The sequence below is a fragment of the Numida meleagris genome, chromosome 11 (genome assembly GCF_002078875.1).
Source record: "Numida meleagris isolate 19003 breed g44 Domestic line chromosome 11, NumMel1.0, whole genome shotgun sequence".
NCBI classification, from domain to species: domain Eukaryota; kingdom Metazoa; phylum Chordata; class Aves; order Galliformes; family Numididae; genus Numida; species Numida meleagris.
Genome location: NC_034419.1, coordinates 19,669,108 through 19,692,466, shown reverse-complemented (window position 1 = coordinate 19,692,466; position 23,359 = coordinate 19,669,108). Strand labels below are relative to the sequence as shown.

At 51.4% G+C, this 23,359-nt stretch overlaps 1 protein-coding gene across 1 annotated transcript in view; it reads left to right on the top strand.

The window, feature by feature from the left end:
- The window catches only part of PLXND1 (plexin D1), a 68,077-nt gene that overhangs the window by 9,415 nt on the left and 35,303 nt on the right, over window positions 1–23,359 (top strand). The window contains exons 2-14 of the mRNA XM_021409221.1: window positions 4,389–4,565; window positions 7,066–7,197; window positions 8,933–9,033; window positions 9,675–9,804; window positions 10,075–10,249; window positions 11,624–11,732; window positions 12,338–12,440; window positions 15,749–15,853; window positions 17,376–17,465; window positions 18,263–18,356; window positions 20,704–20,867; window positions 22,650–22,801; window positions 22,967–23,066. Coding sequence (XP_021264896.1) covers window positions 4,389–4,565; window positions 7,066–7,197; window positions 8,933–9,033; window positions 9,675–9,804; window positions 10,075–10,249; window positions 11,624–11,732; window positions 12,338–12,440; window positions 15,749–15,853; window positions 17,376–17,465; window positions 18,263–18,356; window positions 20,704–20,867; window positions 22,650–22,801; window positions 22,967–23,066 — 1,632 coding nt within the window. The remainder of the gene's footprint in view (window positions 1–4,388; window positions 4,566–7,065; window positions 7,198–8,932; window positions 9,034–9,674; window positions 9,805–10,074; window positions 10,250–11,623; window positions 11,733–12,337; window positions 12,441–15,748; window positions 15,854–17,375; window positions 17,466–18,262; window positions 18,357–20,703; window positions 20,868–22,649; window positions 22,802–22,966; window positions 23,067–23,359) is intronic.

Here is a 23,359-nt window from a genome sequence, read left to right as displayed (position 1 = left end):
GGTTTGACAGAGGGAATCTGTTGATAGCTTTTCATAAGCAATTACTGCAATTCAACAAGCCGTTAACTTTCCCAACTCATGGCTGGAAAGCTGCTGGGGAGGAGCAGCCTGGGCTGTGAGCAGATCTGGTGGAGCTGAGTGTTACCCACATGCTGCAAGGGCACAACAGCACAAGGAATGTTCCCTGCAAAACATGGGGCAAAGCCATCACCGAGTGGGGCAGGAGCTGGGGGCTGGGGTCCCGTGGCAGCAGCTTGAGGGCTGTCAGCCCTGTGCTGCTGGTCCCAGGGCACAAACGGGCGCAGGGGTGAGCAGAGGTGTTCCAAGAGCTGCACGTGGCCTCTTGCATGCTTCAGACCTTGGGGATAACACCTGGGCAGATATTACCTGCCGGCAGTGGTGCTGTGCCAGGTACGGCACTGTGGGGCAGGTGGCATCGCGCAGAGTGCAGCAGCGCTGCTTCCTTGCTGTCAAGACTTGCAGGCTGTGTAAACAGCAAAACCAGGTGCAAATTTCATCTTAAGCCTTTTTTAAGGACATCTGTGATGCTGTGGGGATGCTGATTGCTCAGTGTGTGTGATTAGTGCAAGTGCAGTGAGATTAATTTTATGGGTGATGCTCGGCCCAAGTGCCCCCACTGGTCAGGAGTGCACTGATTTGCCTTATTGACTAAAACCATGGTGGGAAGTCACAGGAGCTGAGAATGGCCTTTGCAGCAGCACCACAATTAGAGACCGCTTATGTTTCAAGTGCCTGAACAGTGGAGTCCTCTTCGGAGGATGACATTTTCCTCCAGGCATCCTACAGGCCTGTTTCTGACAGCTCTGGTTGCAACACTCTGGCAGATAAACGCATGATTGTGTGTACAAACTGCTGGCGGTGCCGAGAGCACTCTGCCGTGAATAGCTGTGCCTGGGGAGGGGCACTGGCCGAGCCCAGTGCTGCTGGACACAGACCAACACTTGTGCTTTCTGTCCTTGCAGTGCAGCTGAGAGCTGCACTCTCCGTTGTGGTGTCCATGCAATATCTCCACATTGGTTGTTAGCTTCTCTCCCTGTTCAACTCTGAATCCGTGCCCTGCTATTCTCTTTGGACATATCCAAATTATTTTTGGTGTTCTGTCTGCAGTCAGAGATTTCCCTGAGTCATGTGTACATGTTCATAAGAGCCCAGTGGTTTATGTTGAGGAAGACGGGAGATAAGGCTAGAGCCCTTTTATCACAGAATGTAATGGCCTGAAAATGTCAGTTGTGTGGAAGCAACTGCCAAATTTTGAGCCTATAAAGACGGTTCTAAGTCCCACAAATCAACAAGTTTGGAGCGGATTATCGGATGCTGGCTGTGTCATTTTCCCAGGACTCCAGGCATGTTGGGAGCCAACACTTTAATCCACTCTGATACGATGCTCGAAGGGGTGGGCGCTCTCCTGCTGCTGCCGCACTGCGAAGTGTTCAGCGGCTCTGCGGTGCAGTGAGGAAGAGTTTTCTGCTGAAAGCAGAAGCTATACAGCTTTTTTCTGGTTTTGATTCAGAAATAAACTCCATCTTTACTTGAGAACTATTTTTAAGGTCACAAAGACAGGATACAGAAATCAGTACATTTCATAGATTTCCTGAGCGCTGCCTCACCACTCCTCTTCCTCCTTCTGTTTCCAGCAGACTTCCTTCCGAAACTGACATCCTGTGAGCCTGCCTCTGGGGTGCAGCACGGGGCTGGGGCCTGGTAATGGAAGGCCTGGTACGGTACATTGCTTCCTTGGTTGGTACTGGTTTGGGCCTGGGATAAGGGGCTGAACTTGCACCACGAACACAGCCGAGCGCCTGAGCTCTGATGTGACTGGAGATCGTTTATCTCTGCCCTGCTTTGGCTTTCTGGTCACTCTTGGGTTAATCTGACAACCCTCATCTTAGATGTTGCTCCTTGGTTTGCATTAATTTGCAGCAGTTTTGCAGTGCTGTAGGAATTCCAAGCATGCCCTGCTCGGCACAGCTCAGCCTGGCTGGCTGGGTGCTGGTAGCAGCTTGCGCCCGGGTGGCTCCTGCGAGGCACAAGAGTGGTGTGGCCGAATAGCTTGGGTGTGGAAGGAGCTGAGTCTTACCTCCCCCAGCACTTCTGTGAGTTACTGAGGACAGCAGTGTAGCAGAAAAATGGTAGAAACACAGTAAATACTTGTGGGATTATTTGGAAATGCAGGTGACAGAAAGGTACTGGCTTGGGAAGAAAACTTCTGTTCCTCCTTTACTCGCTGCAGTGTAGGTCAGGTTGGTTTAAGATGGAGCAAAATTTCACCCATTCTGTATCAAGAATCCTCTCCAGCACAACTTCAAAGTGAAATTTCCCAAGCTGCAGTGATTATGTAGTGTGATTGTCTGGTGCCTGCATGAGGATGTGACTTGGTCATATCCTGTTTACCCTAAAATGACGGAGCGAAAATATCTCCTTGGTGCTGCAGTTTACAGACAGAAGCGGCATATTGTGTCACTCCACCCGGGAGCCCAAGTGAGGGAAACACCATCTGTCTCCTCCTGTCCTTCAGAAGAGCTGATGTCATCAACAGAAAGGTGTTTTAGAGGAAGGATGTCTGTGACCAAAATAATGCTTGGCCTGCTTTACAATAGTTACATCCTGTTTACCACAAGAAACACTTTACGTTTATATTGGGTCTGTAAACGTGATTTATAAACAGGTGGAGGTGACAGATAAGGAACTTCCATTGGCTGCAGCCGTCTGCACGCAGCCCAGTCCCACTGCGCCCCACGAGGCTGCTGCAGCGACACGGCCCCGGAGACCAGCAGAAGGAGCCCATGGAGCTTCAGTTCGCAGGCATTGGTAATGAGTAGTGAAGAGGAGCTGGGAATGTATCCCCAGGATAAATCAGTAAAACCAAGTGCCTTTCTAAAAGTTTGGTGAGTGAAAGAGACCATTAAATCAGAAAAATGAATGGCTTGCCATACTCTGCACAGAGCAGAAAGAAATTGTGTTGCCCAGTTACAGAGAGAAACATATACACTTGAGAATTTGGGCTGCAGTTTTATTTTTTAATGGAATGAAATGCCGTCAAACTGCAAAACACATTTAGCAGTCGCTTGCGTCCGCCACTTGATCCTTTCGTCTCGCTCCCATTCGCGCCAGGCAGCAGCTCCGGGTGCATCCATCCCTGCGGGGCTGTGCTCGCTGCGTCCCCCAGACCGGCAGCCGAAGCCAGTCCGGGGCGGGGGGCTCTGAGGCGGGAGCTGCAGACAGCGGGATGTGATCACAGGAATTCAGGTACTGGTGCACTCAGCCCAGGAAGGAAGGGATGTGCCAGACAGGCCAGTCATCAGCTTCTGCCTGATAGAAGCACGCAGTCCGGTATCCCCGCATTTGTTCTGCCTCGATGCCACTCCTGGTTACTGTTCTGGGTGGGATATCCACAGTATGGCTGATTTCAGCAGGGCATGAAACGTGCGTGGCGCCGGGCTGCAGACTGAGCTCCATCGGCACTGCCCGGCACGGTGTGTGTGCCTCTTGCAGGCAGGGCCGTGGTTGCCACTGCTCCTTGGCTGGCACCAGCCTGCACATACCCACGCTTGTTGGCCTGTAGCTGTGTGCCAGCGCCTGTGAGGGTGACAGCTCAATTGCAGCTTTCGAGATGAGCCTGAAACGACGCTGCAGCTGATGTGGTAATGGTCCTCACCGTGCCTGTCACTGAGCGGCGCCGGCTGTCCCCACAGTGCTTCTTCACAGCTGCCGTGGGAGCGACAGCAGGTAGATGGTCGGCAGCCAGACTGCTGTGGTATTCAGACGCTGCTGAATCCATTCACGTCGTCTGAGCAGAAATTATAAGGAGAATCTCAGAGGACACAGGGTGAGAGCAGTCATAAATCTTGGCTACATCTTGACGGGGAAGGAGAAATATGAAGCGTCGGTCTGCTTGGTAGATGCTGCTATCACACAGCAGTGCCGCTAATTAATTTAGCGCAGGGTGGTCAGGTCGGTTGTGTGCTGTGGGCTGTGGACGCCAAATATCCGCTCACAGACTGCATTCGTAGATAAGGACTCCTTACCATTTGTTCTCCGCCATCGCTCTTTCACACCTGACATGGGTGCAGAGCCGCGGTACCGACCTGGTGGCTCCTGCGGCAGTGCCAGGCACCCAGCTCCACGGGAGGGCTTTCTGCCAGGACTGCAGCTCCTGGCCCCACGATACCTTCGGTTCAGCCAGTGTAAAGCAACCACCTGACAAAAGAAGCTGGAGGTAGATAACGAGTGTCTTGTGAGTGGCTGCAGCCCCGTGTTTCCCTGCTTGGTGGCGAGGTGCTTTCTGTGGGCCTGGCGGTTTGTCCCAGCCGAGTCCTGGCGGGCAGGAGCTGCTGTGCTGTGCCACTGACGTGTGTGTGTCCCTGCAGCTGCAGCCGGAGCAGCTGGACTGTGGAGCGGCACACCTGCAGCACCCGCTGGCCATCGTGAACCCCGTCACTGCCACCCCCGTCTTCACCTACAATGGCCTCACTGCCGTGGCGGTCGCCAGCGTCAACAACTACACCGTGGTGTTCCTGGGCACTGCCAGCGGAGGACTCCTGAAGGCAAGTGTGGGAGTGGGTGTGCAGGGTGGCCGCTGCCGGTGCGGCTGGCCCACGATGGGAAGTGCATGTTACCAGGTTTCTCTTAGCACCTGCTTTCATTTGGCAATAAAGAGGTAATTGGATGCTGCTGTGCTATGCATAGTGACGTGCACTGCCTGGTGACTGGTGGCTGTTAATTACCGTTCAAGGCTGCCGCTCGAGCAGGATGTACTTGATGAGACCTGTGCTGAAAATGTTATTGTGCAGCATTTAATTATTAACGGCTCTTCTAATAAACTTTCCCTGTGAGCTGAGGGCCTTCGAGGGCTCCATGTGGGCAGGGGAGCACCAGGCGGTACCTCACTGAGTCCTGTGCAGGTGTGCATCACTGTGCCTGGTGGAGCCAAGGTGTTGATTTTACACCACGTTCCAAAGGCAACGCAGAGCAGCACAGTGCCTGGAGCCAGGAGGCAAGCTGGGGTTTCAGTAACTTCAGGGCTTGAAGTTTGCCAAAAGAAGTTTTGATTCCAGCCAGACACAACAGTTTGGTGTGTTCTTAGCATCAAAAGTCCATAGAGGAGGAGGGGGGAAGCCCTGGAGGCGAAGCATGGCTGACAGATAGCTGCTGTGTGTCAGTCCAGAGCAAGCAGTGCTTTATGTGGACTACAGGATCAGAATGCTTAGGGAGAAGAAAACGGATCCCATATCTTCCCTCGCTTCCAGTGCTCCCGGCAGAAGTGTGGGAGGGATCAGAGGGAATGGCTGCTCTGACTCCTGCCTGAAGTGGCTGTTGGAGCGGGCACCCCGTCAGGTGCTGGGCTAGGGGAGTGCATGCCACATGCAGTGCAGCGCATTCATGCAGCGCTGACAGCTCTCCTTCCATTGCCATTGCAGAGCAAGCAGCCTTATCTACCGAGCCTCCATTAGGGAGAGGCTCCTGGCTCCCCTTTGCTGGGATAATTTGCTCAGATAGCTCTAATCTAATTCTGCAACACAGCTGCATAACCAGAAGCCCTTTTACCTTCGGGGTCCTTGTTATTTGGCATGGGATACAAGATACTTTGCGTGAGTTATCACTTAGATTTGCTGCCTGAGAAAAGACAGCAAAGGGGCAGAAAATAGTGCTTGGCCAGCTCCTGCCAGCAGCAATTATGGCTGCCAGGGAATGGGGAATTAATCAGATAGTCTGCAGGCGGGCATCTCACAGGGCCATTATCTGTGCCATGGCCAGCAAAGTCATTAAGGGAGCAGCAGCTCCATGTGGTGCAGGGCAGGGTCCGGGCAGAATGAATGTGGGATAACTGCGCTCGGAGAGAGGGAGCTGGGGCAGCACCTGGGAGCAGCGGGTGCTGGAGGAGAGCTCAGCGAGGAGGGAAAGGGTGGCACAGAGCTGAGGTGGGCACCAGGGCTTGGTTCCTGTGCGCTGTGGGTGATCGCAGGCAAACTGTTCGGCTCCGAGTAGCCACGTTTTGAAAGTGACAATGGTAGCTCCCTTCTTTCTCTGTGGCTGCTCGCACGGGAAGCACTCTGCATTCAGCCTGTGCTAGCTGTCTGACCAGGACGTGTCAGTGCAGCTCTAGTGCAAGAATTAATTAATCCTATGTTAATTAATTAATCCAGACTTTAGAGAGAACAGGTGTGCTTGGTCCCTCCAATTACTGCCTCCCTAGCAAGGAGGTAGGAATTTTCCTCACTCCCTTTCAGTTTTAAGCTGAAAAGTGACTGTCATGCAAAATTGTGTGGCCTTATTGTTATTTCCTCTGAGCAATGCCACATTTAATTTGCTGAGTTCTCAAGTCAAATGCCAAGACATTCTGGGATCAGAAAAGCAGGCTGACACTGTGCAGCCTTTTCCATTGCTGCCGGTGGCTCGCGGGTGGTTACTTAGGCAAGGTGGGTTCAGCTCTCTTGCTGCAGCTGCTGTGGTCCCCTGGAGTCAGCAGGGATAAAAGCTTCCAGCCACGAATGACACACTTATGTTCAGATAAGCAGGGAGTAGGGAATGCCACGTTACATGTCCGCATTGCTGATTTCTGCTGCTTTTCATTAAGCCCTAGAAGTGAAATGTTCTTTGTAACAAAAATGCACGTATGTATGTCGTGAGGGCTGGAGGCTGATGCTGCTTACATCAGGGTGCAGCGAGAGCAGTGCTCGGCGCGTGCCCTTGTGGTGCTGACATGGGAACGGCCTCGCAGCCATGTAGCCAGGCAGTGCTGCAGGCAGGCCCTGAGGCTGTACGTGTTCCAGGAGGTCCATCACTTCAGATAGAGGGACTGAGGGGCGGGAGGTGTGTTCAGCACGAGGCATTTCTCCTGGTGGAGTGGCTTCCCTGTGCCACAGAGCTGGCTTTGCCATAAAGCTCTGTGTCTGCAAACTGTAAAGCACTTAAAGGTCTGCAGCACTTGAAGATATGGAATGCCTTTAGATACCCTCTTGATTCTTGTTCATAACTGAGGAAAAATAATCTCCTCTCTGTAGTGTTTGAGAAATGGTCTCAGTGAGTGGCTTCTTCTCACTACAGATTAACCTGGATGGTGCCATGAGGGTTGTCAGCAGGAGATCCATCTCAGTGGCTTATGGGGAGCCTGTCCACCCCGTCATGCAGTTCGACCCCTCTGATCCCACCTACCTCTATCTGATGACGTCCTATCAGGTGAGCTCTGCATTCACTGCCCATTAAACAGCGTGTCTCACCTTGCCTTGAGCACTGAGCTGAGAGCAGGAAGGAGCATTATGATGTGCTGCAATGCTGATATGCAGAGTAGAAGAAGCTGGGGGCTTTGGCTGCTGTCGTAGCACCCCTCCGTCCTTCCTAATGCTGTGCCCACGCCTGCCATGCTGCTGGCAGCAGTCCTGCAGTGGATGGGTTCACCTGCTCCATTTCCTCCATGCCTCCACCCTGAGCAGTGCAGTGAGGCTGGGGCCAGCACGCTGGGATGAGGGTGGTGGGCAGTGGGCTGTGGTTCTCTCCCTGCTGCTGTGTCCGTGTGCAGTGGTGAGGTGTGGGCTGGGTCTCTGTGCCTTCTGGCTGGGCAGCAAGCCGTGCGTTGTGGTTTGCTGGCCATGTTTCTGGAGCAGTGTGAGTTCGAACACACACAAGCCTTTTCCCTGCCTTGTGATGATTCGCTACTGTCTGGGGCAGGGAGTATTCCCGTTACTCACATTGGCTTTCCTTTCTTTGTAGTGGTGAGATGAAAGGAAGAGTGAAAGATATCTAAACTGATCCCACTTGTGGGAGTGTGGAGATAAGCCGAGGCTGTTCTTTATAGAAAACTGAGAATTATGGGATGTGGTCTGTGCAGAGGCTTTGGGGAGCCCCAGCAGAAAGGCTGCCTGCCAGGAGGGCTCTGCAGAGGCAGCTCCTGCACAGCCGCCGGCGGAGCGGGGATGGGGCTGTGTGAGCCTGCAGCAGGTAGGAACAGACGGGCTTGTCTCCCTCAAGTGAGCAGGGGAGGAAGATGAGAGCTGAGCACTCCGGGCTCTGGTGATTTGTCCTGAATTACATTTTAATCTGTTGATGTGCAGATGCACAACCACAAACGATATGTGTTGCATTTATATTTCTAAGCCCTAATTCCCCGCAGATCGGTCATTATCATTTCACGAAACACACCCAGGATGCCTCTCCGGCTGATACTTCTGACTTTCTCCTCTCAGCTCTCAGGCTGTGCTGAGGACATTATTCCTGACCGGATAAAGCTCCGAGAGCAGCACCTGCTCTGCTCTTGTCTGCTCATTGCTTTCCCAACAAACCAAACACGTTAATATGCCAGTGGACGTGGGGAGGCTCCCGGGGAGCAGAGCATGGCCAGGGCACTCCTGTTTTAGGCCTCTGAGTCACCAAACTTGGTTTTTCCTTCCAAATGTTCAGAAATTGAAGGAGGAAAAGGCAGAAACTAATGTACACTTTCCCTTCAAGTGTGCCTGCAGAGCAAGCCTGCAATAGAACTGTGATCTCTTTAGAAACTAAGGTTTTCAAGTGTTGCTTTCAGGTGTTGCTTTCTGGTCAGTTTGTAAATAACCAAATACCATTCGGCCATGTTAAGAAAGGAGCTCTCTGCAAGCCTGAGGAGCTTTTCAAAGCCAAGGATAAGCCACGAAACCAGCCCCAGCCATCTCCTCTGAGGCAGTGGAGAGGTGTCATGTCACTCCCCATCACTTCCCCATCACTTCCCCATCACACATTGGTGTGGAGGAGGAGCAGCCCAGCCCCACATGGCCATGGCACCATGCCGGTCCGGTCACGCTGCCTCCAGTGCCTGCTGTGTGCTGGTGGCTGCAGCAGTGCTGGGCTCTGTGCCTTGCTGCTGGCCGCACCACCACAGCCAGGTGCAGCATTTCTGTGGTGTTGTGAAACATTTGGATGCAACCATGCTGTTGTTGTGCAGATGACACGAGTGAAGGTGGCTGCCTGTGAGCAGTATTCGACGTGTGCGGAGTGCCTGGCTGCAGCCGACGCGTACTGTGGGTGGTGCACGATGGAGACCAGGTAGGACCTGTTGTGTCCTGACGTGGGGTGGCAACAACTTTGGCCCTTGAGGCCACAGATGGGCATTGTTGGTGGCTTTGTATTTCCACCAGTCTTTGTTTTGCCCTCACAAAACAAATACTTTTAAGACCAATCACATATGCCCTCCTATGAGATGCACTTTTGAGCCAGCATGTAACAGCAGTGGTATTGCTACGCTGCAGGTAGCTGCCAGTGCAAGGAACGTCTTGCAGGCATCCAGCCATGGGACTGCCAGCCGCAATGCCCTGCTAGAGAATGTCTATGGCCCTTGCAATTATTAGTTATGAGTAGGAGACAATGCTCAAACAGAAGTTTACAAATTTAGACTGGATATTTACAGGCTGAAGTCAGACAAAATTTTACCTTTCCTTCCCTGTTCTCGTCTGAGCATGGCCCGCTCTCACTTTCCGTGAAACCCAGTGGTGCTGGTGGAAGCAGTGGCTCTTATCATGGCACCAGGTGCTCAAATGTGGAAGCAGAGCTTTCTCTTTAACTGGATGGATGGAGGAAAAAGGTGCAGACACAGGATTTTCTCAGGCTCTTAGGTCACTGAGGTGTCAATGTATTTATCAACTGTTTTGAAGATAATCAAGCACCGATTGTTCCCCTGTGTCCTGCAGGTGCTCTCTGCAGCATGAGTGCATGAACTTCACAGAAGCCAATTTCTGGGCGAGTGCGAGCGAAGGAGTGCAGCAGTGCCCTTCCATGACCATTTTGGAGCCTGAGATTAATATCGACAAAGAGAACCCGGTAGGTTTGATGTTATACTGCGTTCACAATGAGCAGCATCCCATGGGATGGTGTGCAGGGGCTGGGCAGGCAGGAGCTGCGGGCACATTATGTCAGCTGATAATGCACCAGCTAGAGTGTTTTTAGAGCTCAAAATGCACAAAATGGAGGCAAACAGCTATCTGTGCGCTTGTTTTGGCATTGCTAGCCTATGAGAGCCTTGTGAAGCACTGACAAATGCTAAATATGATTTTCTAAGCAAATAACTGATTTTTTTTTCCCCAATCGTAGGTCCTGATAATACAAATAAATGGGACTATCCCAAACCTAAACGGAACAAACATTTCATGTGATTATGGAAATAATACCCACACGGTAGCCAGAGTTGCTGGAGATTATGCAAACCAATTTATTTATTGCAGTTTACTTCCACGCGAGAAATACCCTGCATTTCCAGCCGGCCAAGGTATGTGAAGTAAAATAAGCTCAGCCCATTCTTGCCACTGCCATGGAAATAGATTTTCATTGGCCTTTTTTCCCTGGTTGTATGTGCAGATAATGCATATGGAGAAAAAAGACGCAAGCTGTTTCTGTTTCGTAGGGCGTATGACTTTAAAGTGTGGACATTCCAACATCTTAACACGAATTGACAATATTTCAAACCTGTCAATTTTTGTTGTAAACAGTGGGATTTAAAAGTTAATTCCCATGCTTATTGTATTGAGATTTATCTGGTTGGAGTTTCTGCGTTAGAGTCAGTAAGTACCAAAACAAAAAAGGTTTAGCCCTATGGAAAGGAGAGCAGACATGTACCTAAAGATAGTTTAGAAACTCTAACCCTGTTTATGCCACGAAAGGCCAGTCTGACATCTTCCAGTATTCCCCGTTTTCAGACGCGGCCGCAATCTGATGCCCACCCGCGGCGCAGCCCAGCTCTGGCTGGCAGCAGCCCAGCCTTGCACCCGAGCTCCCCGGAGCTGAACGCCCAGGGACAGAGACAGCTCCGCTTCATAGCTCCTCTGCAAAGTTTGATGCTTCCTTCCAGACTCGAGTGTTACATTTCTATCTTTCAAGCTTAGAGTGAATGCCCTATTGAAGATGTCTGACTTCAGTAGGAGAAGAATTAGCTAGTTCTTTTGAAAGTCCTACTTTTCATAAGCAAGTTTATAAAGCTGCATTGTTTTTCTCTCTAGCTATCCAAAGAATGGAAGATTATTAACTGTTTTGTATTGTTAGTTACAGCAATGTCCAGATGAATTTCTGGAATCCAGTGCACTGATTTATTGTACATATTCTGAAAGAGGCATTGTTTCTTGCCCCTCTGCTTATATGGCAAAATTACGGGGGAAAAAAAAAAAAGAAGCAATTTTTGTGTGGGGGGGAATCTAGCATAGCAGCACAATGTAGCCAAAAAAGGGATCTCCGCTCTTTCTCCGGGTTTGTTGTCATGGGGAAAGTGAATGGGGGTTTAAAACACGTTAACCAACATGTTTTAATTACCACATTTTTTTTTTTTAAGATATTATTTAGCACCTACTGTAAGCGAAGACAACAATTAACTCCCTAGTTAATGCTCACACAACACACTGCAATTTTCTGCTGAAATTTGCAATGTTCTTTTGGCTAGGGTGTTGTAAAGTGTTGATTTAAGAGGGAAGGGTTTGAAGTCAGAGGGCACAAGCTGAATGGTCCGAGCTCTAAAATGCAGCTTAGAGGAAGCCCTAGAGAAAACAAATCAGATTTAGCTGTTGTTTTCCCAAGGGCCTGTCTTGTCTTCTAAGAGTGAGCTCAAAGGAGCGAGGCTCTTGCAACCCAGTGTTCTTTGGCTTGTTTCTCTCAGACCATGTGACTGTTGAAACAGCTCTCCGGGTCAACGGCAAAAATATTATCCAGGCCAATTTCACCATCTACGATTGCGAAAGAACTGGAGACATTTACCCAAAGAGAGCGTGAGTGATCCATGTTTGCGTGCGGTGCTGCTGCCCGGGGCTGTGCTGGGGCGAGCGGTGGCTGGCGTGGGCAGGATGCTGGCGGCTCTGGTGCCTGCGTCTCCTGCTCCTGTGCACTAGGGAAACGGGGACGAATCCGGCAAATTGAGGACAGAAACGTGTGCCCAGGTGGTGAAGGCCTCCAGCCTGGGGTTAATTGGGTGAGCGCAGCCCCTGCCAGCCCGATGCTGGGGGACTGGGCAGGATTTGGCATGAAGGTGGCTGCTGTGCTGCCAGGGACTTACAGAGGAGGGTCCTAGCGGCATCTCAAGCCATCTGGACGTGCTGGCTTTTTTAAACAAGAATAATATTTCTGTATGAGACTTGTTCTGTTAACCCTCAGGCAGCCAAGCCAGCCTCCCTCACAGCACATTGGGGAGGGTGGCTCTGTGCATGTCCCCAGCCTGCTCAGGTGGAAGGAGAGAAAACGCCAGTGCCGGCAGTGGGAGGGTTTTTCCTGGGCACATTAAAGGTTGAACAGTCTGTGAAGATTTATTGTGTGACTCCGGCTCAGCTCTGCTGACACCCCCACATCTGCTTTTCACTCCACACCTTTGGCATTGCAGGTGCACCAGCTGTCTCTCAACCAAGTGGAAGTGTTACTGGTGCCCCTCCAGGTACATGTGTGTCTCCAACGGCTCATGGTGTGAGGACGCGCTGCAGATGAGGGTAAGGCCTGGCAGATGTTGCTGCTTTATGAGATCTTCCCATGCTGCCCCATTGTTGCTGTCATCTTCCTTCTTCCTCTGGGGGATGCAGGCTGATGGCCTTGGTTTAGCTGTGATGTGTGGGCCATGCTGTGCTGTGCTGTGCTGGACCATGGCTCCTCCTGGCTCCCCAGCCACCAGCCCAGAGCCCTGTGTGTGCTGGGGACAAGAGGGCTCAACTCCTTGGAGGCGTCACAGCTTCCATCCCTTGACTCTACATCACTTTGCAGGTCCGGAGCAATGCTGCTATTTGTCTGTGTCCTGGGATGCCTGGATCTGAGTACTAACATGAATGTAGCAATTCAGTTAGCTTTGACTTGGCCTTTGTGGTATGTCAGTAATTTGCTAGAGCACCACTGGCAGTACTCATCTGAAGGAGAAAATCGCCCCTTTCCTTTTCTGGGTTAGCTTTTGCTAACCCAGAGCCTCAATGTGTTCCCACTTCTGAAATTTAAATTGAAGTTAATTCAAATAGAATTGGCTTTTTAGTGATCAATCTGCCATAGACGCAGGCCAAGCTTTCGCACTGTAAATCAAATCTTTTACAGTGGAGTGCTGAGCCCCATCTCAGCTCCTCCAGAGCTCCCTGTGCTCGCTGTGCCGGTTGTTCAGCCCCACCAGACCCAGCAGGGTGCTCCAAGAGCCCGAGTGGGACGGGCAGACACTACAGCACATGGCAACCCAACGCAGTCCTGCCTGATGGGAGAACAATATGGAATGTTTCCTGCCACTGCTGGGTCGCAGCTGGTGAATTGTACCCTGGGAAGGCAGGACGTATTTCTTCTGCTTTGTGAATTGTTTCTGAATGGATTGTGCTTTCTTGTAAATGCCGTAGCTGTTTATAATGAGCAGTTTAGGAAAGCGCCCTTCGTTTAGCGAATGTCCTGTTTTGTAACATATCTGGTGTTTTATCTTGCTGTCTGGATGGGGGCTGAGCAGCGAGCCGCGGTCTGGCCAGGCACTGCGCTGGTTTGGGCACAGTCCCCTTCTGTCTACGACCTTCCTGAGAGCTCTCCCGGGGAGCAGCCTGCAGGGGAAGGTGCTCTGTAGCCCTGGAAACGTGGCTTCTCATGCTGCAGTCTGAGCTGTCAGTAAATAAACCGTTACTGGTGTGGTTGCACCTGCAAACAGGTCTGCCGGGAAGCCAGCATCACACTGGCTTCATCCACGGCGTCTTGAACACTCAGACCCTTCACCCTGCTCCAGACGTGAACAATGTACTCAGCTGGAAGGCTCTGTTTCTACCTTCTGATGAACAGCGGGAGAAAGGACTGCAAGGTGACGAGTTAATCAGTCCTATAAAGTGTATTTATCTAGCAAGCCGTGCCAGCTGCTGTGACATGCAAAGACGCACCAGGCCATAGTCGTGTTAGCATGAACTTCCAGCTGCAGCCCCCCTGCTTTTATTTTAACTCTTTAGGTTCAGCTCAAAGAAGCCTGGGACTGAAATCTCTTTCAGCTTTGCTCTGTTGTTTTAATTCTCCTTGCACGTGCATCTCTGTTATTTTGTCTCCTTGTTTAGGTGGCACCCAGTGTGCCTGATGAAGACGAGTGCCCCACTAAGAGGCGAGGCATGCTTCCCGCAGCCACACTTGCACTTGCACAGCTCCCTGCTCTCTCCTGCCCGATGTGGGGAGGGTGGGCAGCCCTGCTCCGTGTGTGCCCCATGGCACAGAGCAGGAGCAGCAGTGCCGTCAGCAGCGGGCTCAGTGCAGGCGAGCAGGAAATCTTGCCTCTTGAAAATTATTCTGCATAATGGCCCAAATATTTTGTTGTCTTTTACCCCAATGGCTCCACTGTCAAAGGCATTAATCTGGATATACCCTGGGGCGGTGGAGAAGCTAGCTTCATTTTTGCTGTAGTTTTGCGGTGTAATTTACATGTTGTGAGAGAACAGGATGGGCTTGTCATACAGATTTTAATTCTGAGTCAGCTCCGATATCTGAGCCATCAGTTTAAAGTGAGAACAAAACTGGGGGACAGATGACCTTTTAAAATCATTTTTCAGCTTCATTTAGGCCTTTCATTGCAGCTGTCCTCCTGCTGCAGTCCCCTTCCCAAAGCCCCCTGCAGCCCATTATACCCGTTCCTCTGCATGTGCATGCACGCAAGCCCCCACACTTTTGAAATAACAACGTGCAGGAGGGAGACTGCAGAAAGGGAAATCCCTGCAGGGGCTGCAGAAGCACGTGCGGCAGTGGATGAGGCATCAGCTCCCAGCTATCATGCCCACAGAGCTGCCTTCATGGGCTTCACTGCACCCCTCTAGTGTCACTCCAGCTCCAGCTCCTACCACTTGGGTGTGTGCAATGAGTGAGTTGCCCGGACTGGCAGTGGGGAAGTGCATGCAGAGTTGTGCTTTGGCAAGGAGTACATCTGTCCCGGTGCAGAGGGATGGGACCCCTGGCTGGGGCTGTCAGGGCTGGCAGGCTGGACATGGAGCTGGTGGCCCAGGGAGGAAGGTTCCACACGGTGCTGCCAGTCACTGTGTCACAGTGCCATTTTGGTATTTTACTTTCATGAGTTGCAGTGTCATAGAATCATAGAATGGCTTGGCTTGGAAAGGACCCTAAGGTTCGTTAAGTTCCAACCCCCCTGCCACAGGCAGGGCCACCAACCTCCAGATCTGGTACTAGATCAGGCTGCCCAGGGCCCCATCCAACCCGGTCCTGAGCACCTCCAGGGATGGAGCATACACAGCCTCTCTGGGCAGCCTGTTCCAGCACCTCACCACTCTCTCTGTGAAGAACTTCCCCCCCTTTCAATCTAAACCATCCCTCCTTGAGCTTAAAATCTTTCCCCCTTGTCCTATCACTATCTACCCAAGTAAAAAGTTGATTCCCCTCCTTATTATAATCCCCTTTTAAATACTGGAAGACTGCAGTGAGGTCTCCCCACAGCCTTCTTTTCTCCAGGCTGAACAAGCCCAGCTTCCTCAGCCTGTCTTCGTAGGGGAGGTGCTCCAGCCCTCTGATCATCTTCATGGCCTCCTCTGGACCCTTTCCAACAGTTCCACATCTTTCCTGTATTGGGGGCCCCAGACCTGGACGCAGTACTGCAGATGGGGCCTCATGAGGGCAGAGTAGAGAGGGACAATTGCCTCCCTGTCCCTGCTGGCCACCCCTCTTCTGATGGAGAACAGTGTCATCTGACTTTAAAGGTTTAGTGGAACTAATTTTAGGTGCTTTGATGTTTTCTCCGGCCTTGTCATTGCAGATGCTCAGAATGCACCCTCTAACCTCCCTTTTTTCCTTCCTTTGTCTGTGACAGAAGAAAATTGACTGCCCACAGATTGTACCAGCCCTGATGGACCCGATGCCCACAGGAATGCCACAAGACATCACGATCACACTGGCCAACACGATGTTCTCTGAGGTAGATGAGATTCTAGAGGGAATGGGAAGGCTCAGATGAGCCAACCTGGTGATCTGAGCTGGGATGGGATTGACTGCAGGGCGTCCGAGTGCAGGCTGGACGATGGCCCAGGCCCATGCGTTTGCTTCTGGCGGTCACCACAGACCCATTTTTTTGTGTGAAGAAGTCCTTTCTGTAAAGTTTTCTGGCATGCAAATTGCAGTACAGCAAAAAGTGGGACTGGACATCCAGTGCTGCTTTCTGAGATGTTCGTACCATGAGGATTCAGAGGAATTTGGGCTAGGAAAGTGGGGCACTGGGAAAACATGTGACTGAGCTCTGGTATTTGTAGAAGAGTGCTCTGTCATTTCAGGTCAAGTCTTCAATAGGGCCCCCGGGGCTGATTTGCAGCGTGCATATGGAGGGTGCCCACACGCCAGGCAGCCAGGGGACTCCTCTTCCTCGAGAAGAAACCCTTTGAGAAAGGGTTTGGAAGGATGGGAGGAGCTGTGTGACCCAGTGAGCAGCCCTGGCCCAGCCTGCGCTGCCGCTTCCTGCGTGAGGTCCGGCCTTTGTGAGCACGGATGTGCTCCTCTGCAATCAGCAAAAAAGGGCAAGAAATCCTTTTTCCTCTGTGGATGCTGGAGGTGGCTGGAGAGGAAGCCATACCACGTGTAACCTGATAGGAAATGAAGTCAGCAGGAAAGGGGCTGAGGCTCCTCCATCCCCAGGGGTGGCTGCTGGGGCTCCGCTTCCTCTCGCCACCATCTGCGGGGCCGTCCTGCAGCACCACCGGGATCCCTTCCTGCCAAGAGTGGGCCAGGTTTGCTGCACAACGAGGTTCCCCTTCCCCTCTCTGCCAGGACGCTGCTGATTTCTTTGATCTCTGTTATCAGATCTGTCCTTTTTAAAAGAGCAGTTAGACCTCAGTAGCAGCAGAGCAGCAGCCTGTTTGGAGATAGGAGTTCAACCTGACGGATGGGGCACAACAGTAACTTGAGGCTGGATATCATCCCTCATGTTATCAGTAAAGCAGCACCAAAAATCTGCCTTTGAACATCTTCCCAGCTGGATCCTCATTTGAATTAGGGAGCTACTTGGTGCAGCTGCTGGGAGCAGAAGAAAGTTGGCTTTGAGCCCAGGTTGCTGTCGGTGCCTGGTCTGGTGCAGGGGCGGCTGCAGGGAATGCACTGGCCCTCAGTGTGTGACAGGCCAAGCTCTGAGCGATGGTCCGAGGCTGTGGCAGGGCCTGGGCCATGGCTCTGGGCTGTGACAGGGCTGCCCCATGCCAGTGTGCCCACAGCAGCATACAGGGCATGCAGGAGCCAGGCAGCTCTGCTGACCACACTAATAGAGCAGGATTAGCCAGGAGCAGAGCCCGGTCCCACTGGTGGTGTTTGGCTATAATTTCTCTGACCATTGTGCAGCCCAAGCACTCATGGCAGAAGCTAAGGAAGTCACAACACTTGTTGCATACATCAAAGGTGGTGAACTACAGAGCATGCTTGTTGTGGTCCTTCAGCCGTTGTCTTCCCTTCCCCAGGAGACGGCCCTGGAGTGCCATTTTGAGACGGAGAGGACGTTTGAAGCTCGCTGGGTGAACTCCTCCGCCGTGGAATGTGTCCACGTGCTGGTGAGTCGGGGTGCGCCTGAGAGCCCCCAGTGCTGCAGAGCAGGGCCAGAGCTGGGAGAACTTCCCCTGACCCCCCACAGGGTGATTGAGACCCTCTCCTCTCCTCCTGCCCCGCTCTTCCTGGTGAAGGAGCACAAAGCAAGTTAGTGCCCCAAGCAGGGGCTCGCTGCGTGCTGCTGGCGTGGCCCTGCTCTGCTGGGGCTTTGGGAAGGAGCTGCCTGGTTCATCTTGTTAAATGGAAAAGTTCAGTAACACAGACGAAATTCTGGCCACTTTCCGGTGTTGCTGATTCTGCTGATTTACTTCTGAAATAGGATTTGGTCTGAGAAAATGCTCAGGCGCTCACCAAAGAGCGGTGTGCAGTTTCTGCAGGACAAAGTGCTTTTCTGAAGCGCAGCAAACGTTTGGGCTTCTGCCAGTGGGAATATTGAGAGGCTGGAGCAGAGTGCTTCCCCTTCCCATCACCTGCAAACCCTGTATTGTGGCCCAGCACTGAACATGTGCAGGCTGGCCGGTCTTTTAATTGTCCTGTTTCTACTAAAAATGTCATCAAAGCGGAGCTCAGCTCTCACTACTGTGTGTGCTGTGCCTGTTTGCCTTTTATTGAGACCTCAGCAAAACAACTGAAAGAGAAAATACCCTTCCCCTTCTTTCCTTCTGCTACTGATGAGACCGTGCTGTACTGAGAAGCAGTGCTAAGAGGAGCAACAAGCAGAGTGTTAGTCAGTGTGATGTGCACATGTAACCTTGTGTTTTACTGAATGTCCTTAGCTTTTGTTCATTGGTTTTTCCCGCAGCTCCACACATCAGAAAAAAGCCATCTCTTCCCAATAAACCTTCAGCTGAAGGACAGACCAAAAAGATTTATCGACAATCCAGAGAAGATGACAGGTTTGAGTTGAAAATATTTTTATTCTGCTCTCATCTGCTCAGTGTGAATGATCCTAAAATCCTGGCAAAGTTTATGGGTTCAGGAGAGATATCATGGCTCAGGTGGGCATAACCCTTCTCTTTTTCTCTGGCACATGCAGAAAGCACGTTTACCCAGACTTGTGTGCATGCAGACGTGTGCACAGAAACCAGACAGACGTGCACTCCCTTTATACCCAGGCAAGCTCAAGCCCTGTCCTTGAGTGTGTTGCTGGCCTCCTGCAGTGCGTGGGATGGAGTGTGTGGGGGCTTGGCCGCAGGAGGACAGGGGGGTCCCAGGTCAGCAGAGGCATGTGTCCTGAGCAGATAAGGGATGGGGAAGGGCCCTGTCATGTGCTTGCCCAGGGCTGTGGCATCAAAGTTCAGCATGCTGTAAAAATTGAGCCTTTTTTCTTCTCCTGTGCTGAGAAAGAATAAAATGTGTAAATGCATTTCACCCATCCCGCTCTCTGTCGCTGGGAAGAATGCTTAGATTCCTAAAAAAGCCCTTGCTACATCAGCAAACTGGAAGGCAAAAAGTCAAATGAGAAATGCACCCAAAACAAGGCATTTAGATAGGACAAGCCCAGCCCAGCCAGCAGCTTGCACAACCCCTGCCTGGCCAGGGACCCGCTCTACTCCTGGCTCCATGCTATTGCTGTGTGCAGCATCTTCGGGACCCTTTTGCTCTTGCTAGTGCTCGCAGGTCTAGTACAAGGTACTGATCTGTGCTAGACGCAAAGGAGAACTAGATCCTTAAATACGAGATTATCTTTGGAGAGGCTGTAGTATGTCAAAAGACATTAGTACCATCAATCAGTGACCTTGGATAAAAAGGTTTCCCCATAGTAAATCCCAGTGTATAAAGGAGATGCATCTTGCAAAGCTTTTGAAATATCCACATAAGCATGAGCCATGGTTTCCTTGCAGAAAGAAGAAAGTGTCTTTTTTTTTTTTTTTTTTTTTTTTTAAATACAGGGGGTAAGAGATTTGATACGGAGAAGGAGATTGGAGCTAAGATCATTTTGATTTGCAGCAGAGGATTGTTAATTCCACACGTGCTGCTGGGAGCAGGAAGGCAGCGCAGAGAGCGGAATCCACATCTCCTCCTGCAGGAGAAGGGATCGGCTTCTGTGGCCTGTACTGACATCAGTTTGAATTTGCCAGAGTATTTTGAGTCCTGTGGGACTGCTGTAGTTTCCTGGCTCCTCCTTGCCTTGAGCAGATAGATGTAGCTGAACTGGGAGGCACTTGCAAGCAGAGGTGAAGACCTGCTTGGCCTATATAATTGTGTCTTTTATACTGAATTTAATGGAATTACTGTTGTTTTCTGGTGTTTCCTAATATTTATTAGCCTTTATTGTAAACCGTGTTTTGGTGACTCACTTAAGGAATTCCAGCTGGCTGCTGCTGGGTGGAAGGCCAACCAGTGTAACTCGCTGGTAGGCGCAAACCAAAGTGAGATAAGCTCAGCTTTCTGTGGAGAATGGGAGTTCCTTGGTGCCAGTGGCGTTTCACTGGGATAAGCACAGGCAGACTGATGAGGGCTGAGAGTCTCGTTAGTTGTTTATGAAGCACTTTGAGATCCTCCTGTGAGCGTGTCACACATGAGTGTTGCTTTATTTTATGTTCTTCTGCAAACTCTCCTCTGGGGAAAAGGGTGTGAAGGCAACGTTTCCTGAATGTTTCTGGCTGTTTATCTCAGCGGATACCCACACTCCAGTGGCAGGAGGCTTTGGGATGGAAAGGAAGCATAACCTATGGCACCGGCTAATGAGGAGGTGAAAGTCTTGTAGGAAAACGATTTGGAAGCTGATCTGATCTGATCTGAAGGGAGAAGTTGATGAAGAGAGTCTGTGATCACCGGGTGGAAAGGAAGGGCAATGTAAACATTGTACAAAGCATTGTAACAATCACATTTTTGTCCCGGAGCGTGGAAGCAATGTGATTGCTGTGCTAACGGGATAGAGCCAGCCTTGCCAAGCAGCTTCCTATGTGGATGTAGAGAATTGGAAACATGTAGCACAAATTGACAAAAGGTTCTGAGTTTGGGTGTTTGTTTTTCAAAGGGAGGAGAAAAGGAAAAGAAAGTGCTAAATTATATTGCAGTGATAACAAGCACCCAGTCCTCCTGGGAAATCTGCAGGATAGCAGCCAAACGCCACCTCGTCTTTGCTGTGTGTGCAGGCACTTCTGCTGTTCCACTGGATTTCAGCTGTTAGTGGGCTTAATGTAGCCGTGGGTGCTTTCGTTACTGCCTAAAGTTAAGCAGAGCTATGAAATCGTCGGGCCCAGAAGCTCACATTTTCCATTGTCTCTTGTGGTCTAGTGGAGGTGTACAACTGCGCGACAGGAAGTACTGACTGCTCCCAGTGCCTGGGCAGGGAGGACCTGGGACACCGGTGCATCTGGAGCGAGAGCAGCTCCAGCTGCAGGCTGAGCACCGAGTCCCCCCTGGCCTCAGATGTGTGTCCAGCTCCTGAGATTAAGAAGGTGAGACTCGAAGGCAGCGCGGGAGGGCGTGCGTGGCAGGGCAGGTGCTGGCTGTGCTGTCCCTGACTGGGGGCTGTGCTGTAGCCCTGACACAAGGCAGGGTCAAGACCAGTGCTGAATTATTCACTGAGCTTTTATGCTGTTGAGTCACCTGAAAATAGAAAACTGCATTACAAAATCATCTTGCTAGTGACAAGATTCAATCTTCTTCATGATAGCGGGTAAAACAACAACAGCACAATCAAAATGTACTAGAGGTCCTGGGGTTGGTAAAGCAAGAAGGATTTGTAGGACTAGCTGAAGGATTCTTATCAGAAATAGCATTTAATGGAGTACAGCTGAAAGATGAATGTGAGCCCTATCTCCAGACACATGTGCTCTGCAGTTCTGCTGAGATTAATAGTGGTGGAGAGGCCTTTGGCATTATGCATTTTGAAACAAGTTTTATTTAAATTGCAGTTGAATTAATGTTTGGGGAGATATTTGGATCAGGAGTTCTGCTTAGAGAGATGGTGTGAGTCAAAAAATTTGTCCCCAATGAGTAGAAAAGAAACTAAATGGAGCAAATCTTAAAGCAAGCTCACTAGGAAAAAAAGAGGAGGCTTGAGAGGGAAAACAGCTAATGTGGCCATCACAGTACAGGGTTTCTGTTCTTGGGAGGCATGTGGTGATACCTGCTCAACAACCATGTGCTGTGCAGAGGGACTGCAGGGACCCCCACTGCCTACCTCCTCCTTCTTGTCACCGTGGGAGAGAGCCGCTCCTCTGTGAGCCACTCCTTCCCTAATGCACATGAAGCATTATCAGTGCCTTGCCAGAAAATAATGGAAGGAAACCACAGTTCAGGTTGCAAAGCACCATGGAACTCTCTTGCTGTTTCCTTAGTAGATGGTAAATCCAAAATCTCTGGAGCCACACAAGCAAACAAGGCCTCACAGAGCCCTCCTGCAGGCATGGAGCATTGCGGTGGGTGAGGGAGGGCACTGAGCCCAGTGCTGGTCGGTGGCTGGCCCTGGGTGGGGAAGGCGCTGCCACGCGTGGCTGACGCTGGGGCGTGCTGGCAGCAGCCTCGGGATGTGGCCTCACCAAGCACACTCTGGTACTGGTTGGTGTCACCAGGCGGTTTACAATTGCACTGCTGCAGTTTGCCATTGCATTTGCAAAGGGAAAAGACACATTTCAGAACTGGAGGGATTTATCTAACCCATTTGATGATGAAATCATACTGGCTGTTTCCTCTTCATCGCAGTGTGAGGTCAGCAAGTGCCAGGTGAAAAGCCAGTGGTGGCAGGAGATGGATAGGGAGCACCTTTCTTGAGTCGTTGGACACGTCCTTTGTCACCAGCTGCAGGGATGCTAGCCAGATGTCCCTTTTTTTCTTTTGTCTTGAAAGACCCAGCTGCATATAAAAACGCAGTGGCAGGACTGTCTCTTCCCAGCACACTTACACCCCTCCTCTGGGTTTCCATGTCTCCGGGTTTGTCTCTATCCCACCTCCATGTGGAGAGGAGGGATGATCTTTCATCCTAGATGTGTTTGCAGCCGGAGTAACTCCTGGCCAAGCCCCAGTACCAAAGCTGCCCAGAATTGTGACACTTTCTTGTTTGCAAAGCTGCAGCATGGGCAGCGTGGTGGTGGCACTGCAGGGAGCTGCAGCGTGAGCGGTGGGTTGGCCCTCTTCACCAAGACCAAGGGAACATGGATGCAGGCATGGGGACAGTTCAGGGCCCAAAGCGAGGAGCTGCAGGGGGATCTCCTCCAACCTCTTCCTTGGTGCCGCAGATCGAGCCACTGCGTGGGCCGATGGAGGGGGGTACCCTGCTGACCATCCGAGGGAGGAACCTGGGCCGCCGCTTCAATGACATCCGCGGGGCCGTCAGGATAGGGAGCGTGCCCTGCGTGCCTCTGCCCGACAGATACGTCGTCTCCGAGACGTGAGTGCCAGGGAGGGGATGAGGCGGGACGGCTGCGATGGACGGTTTGGCCGCAGTGGCCCTGGGGGTGGCTGGGGCGCAGGATGGCCGGGCTGGGAGCAGTGCCCAGCGCTGCAGGAAGGGCCGCGGCTCTGCCCAGCACTGCACAAACCTTCTGGCCTGCAGGATCGTGTGCCAGACCGGGGCGGCTCAGGAGACGTTTGCTGATGTGGTAACAGTTAACATCAGCCGGGAAGGGAAGTCTCGGGAGCGGTACTCCTATATGGTGAGTAACTGCCTTGTGGAGGCTTCTGTGGTGACTCTCATGCTTATGTTCCTCGAACCCCTTAAAACAATCCTTGATCCTCCAAGACCCCAGGCTGCCTTAAGAAAGAGGTTCTATGGCAAAACTTGTCAGAGTCCATGAAGAGCAGCTGAAGTGTTTTCTTACCTTTAGTTACCTGAACAACATCAGCAAACCCGGGCTTGAGAGCGCAAAGCAGGACTGCAGCCAGGGTGTCACAGTGCACAGTTTGCATCAAGAAATCTGGCTTTCATTCTCAACTCTTGAGATGGTTC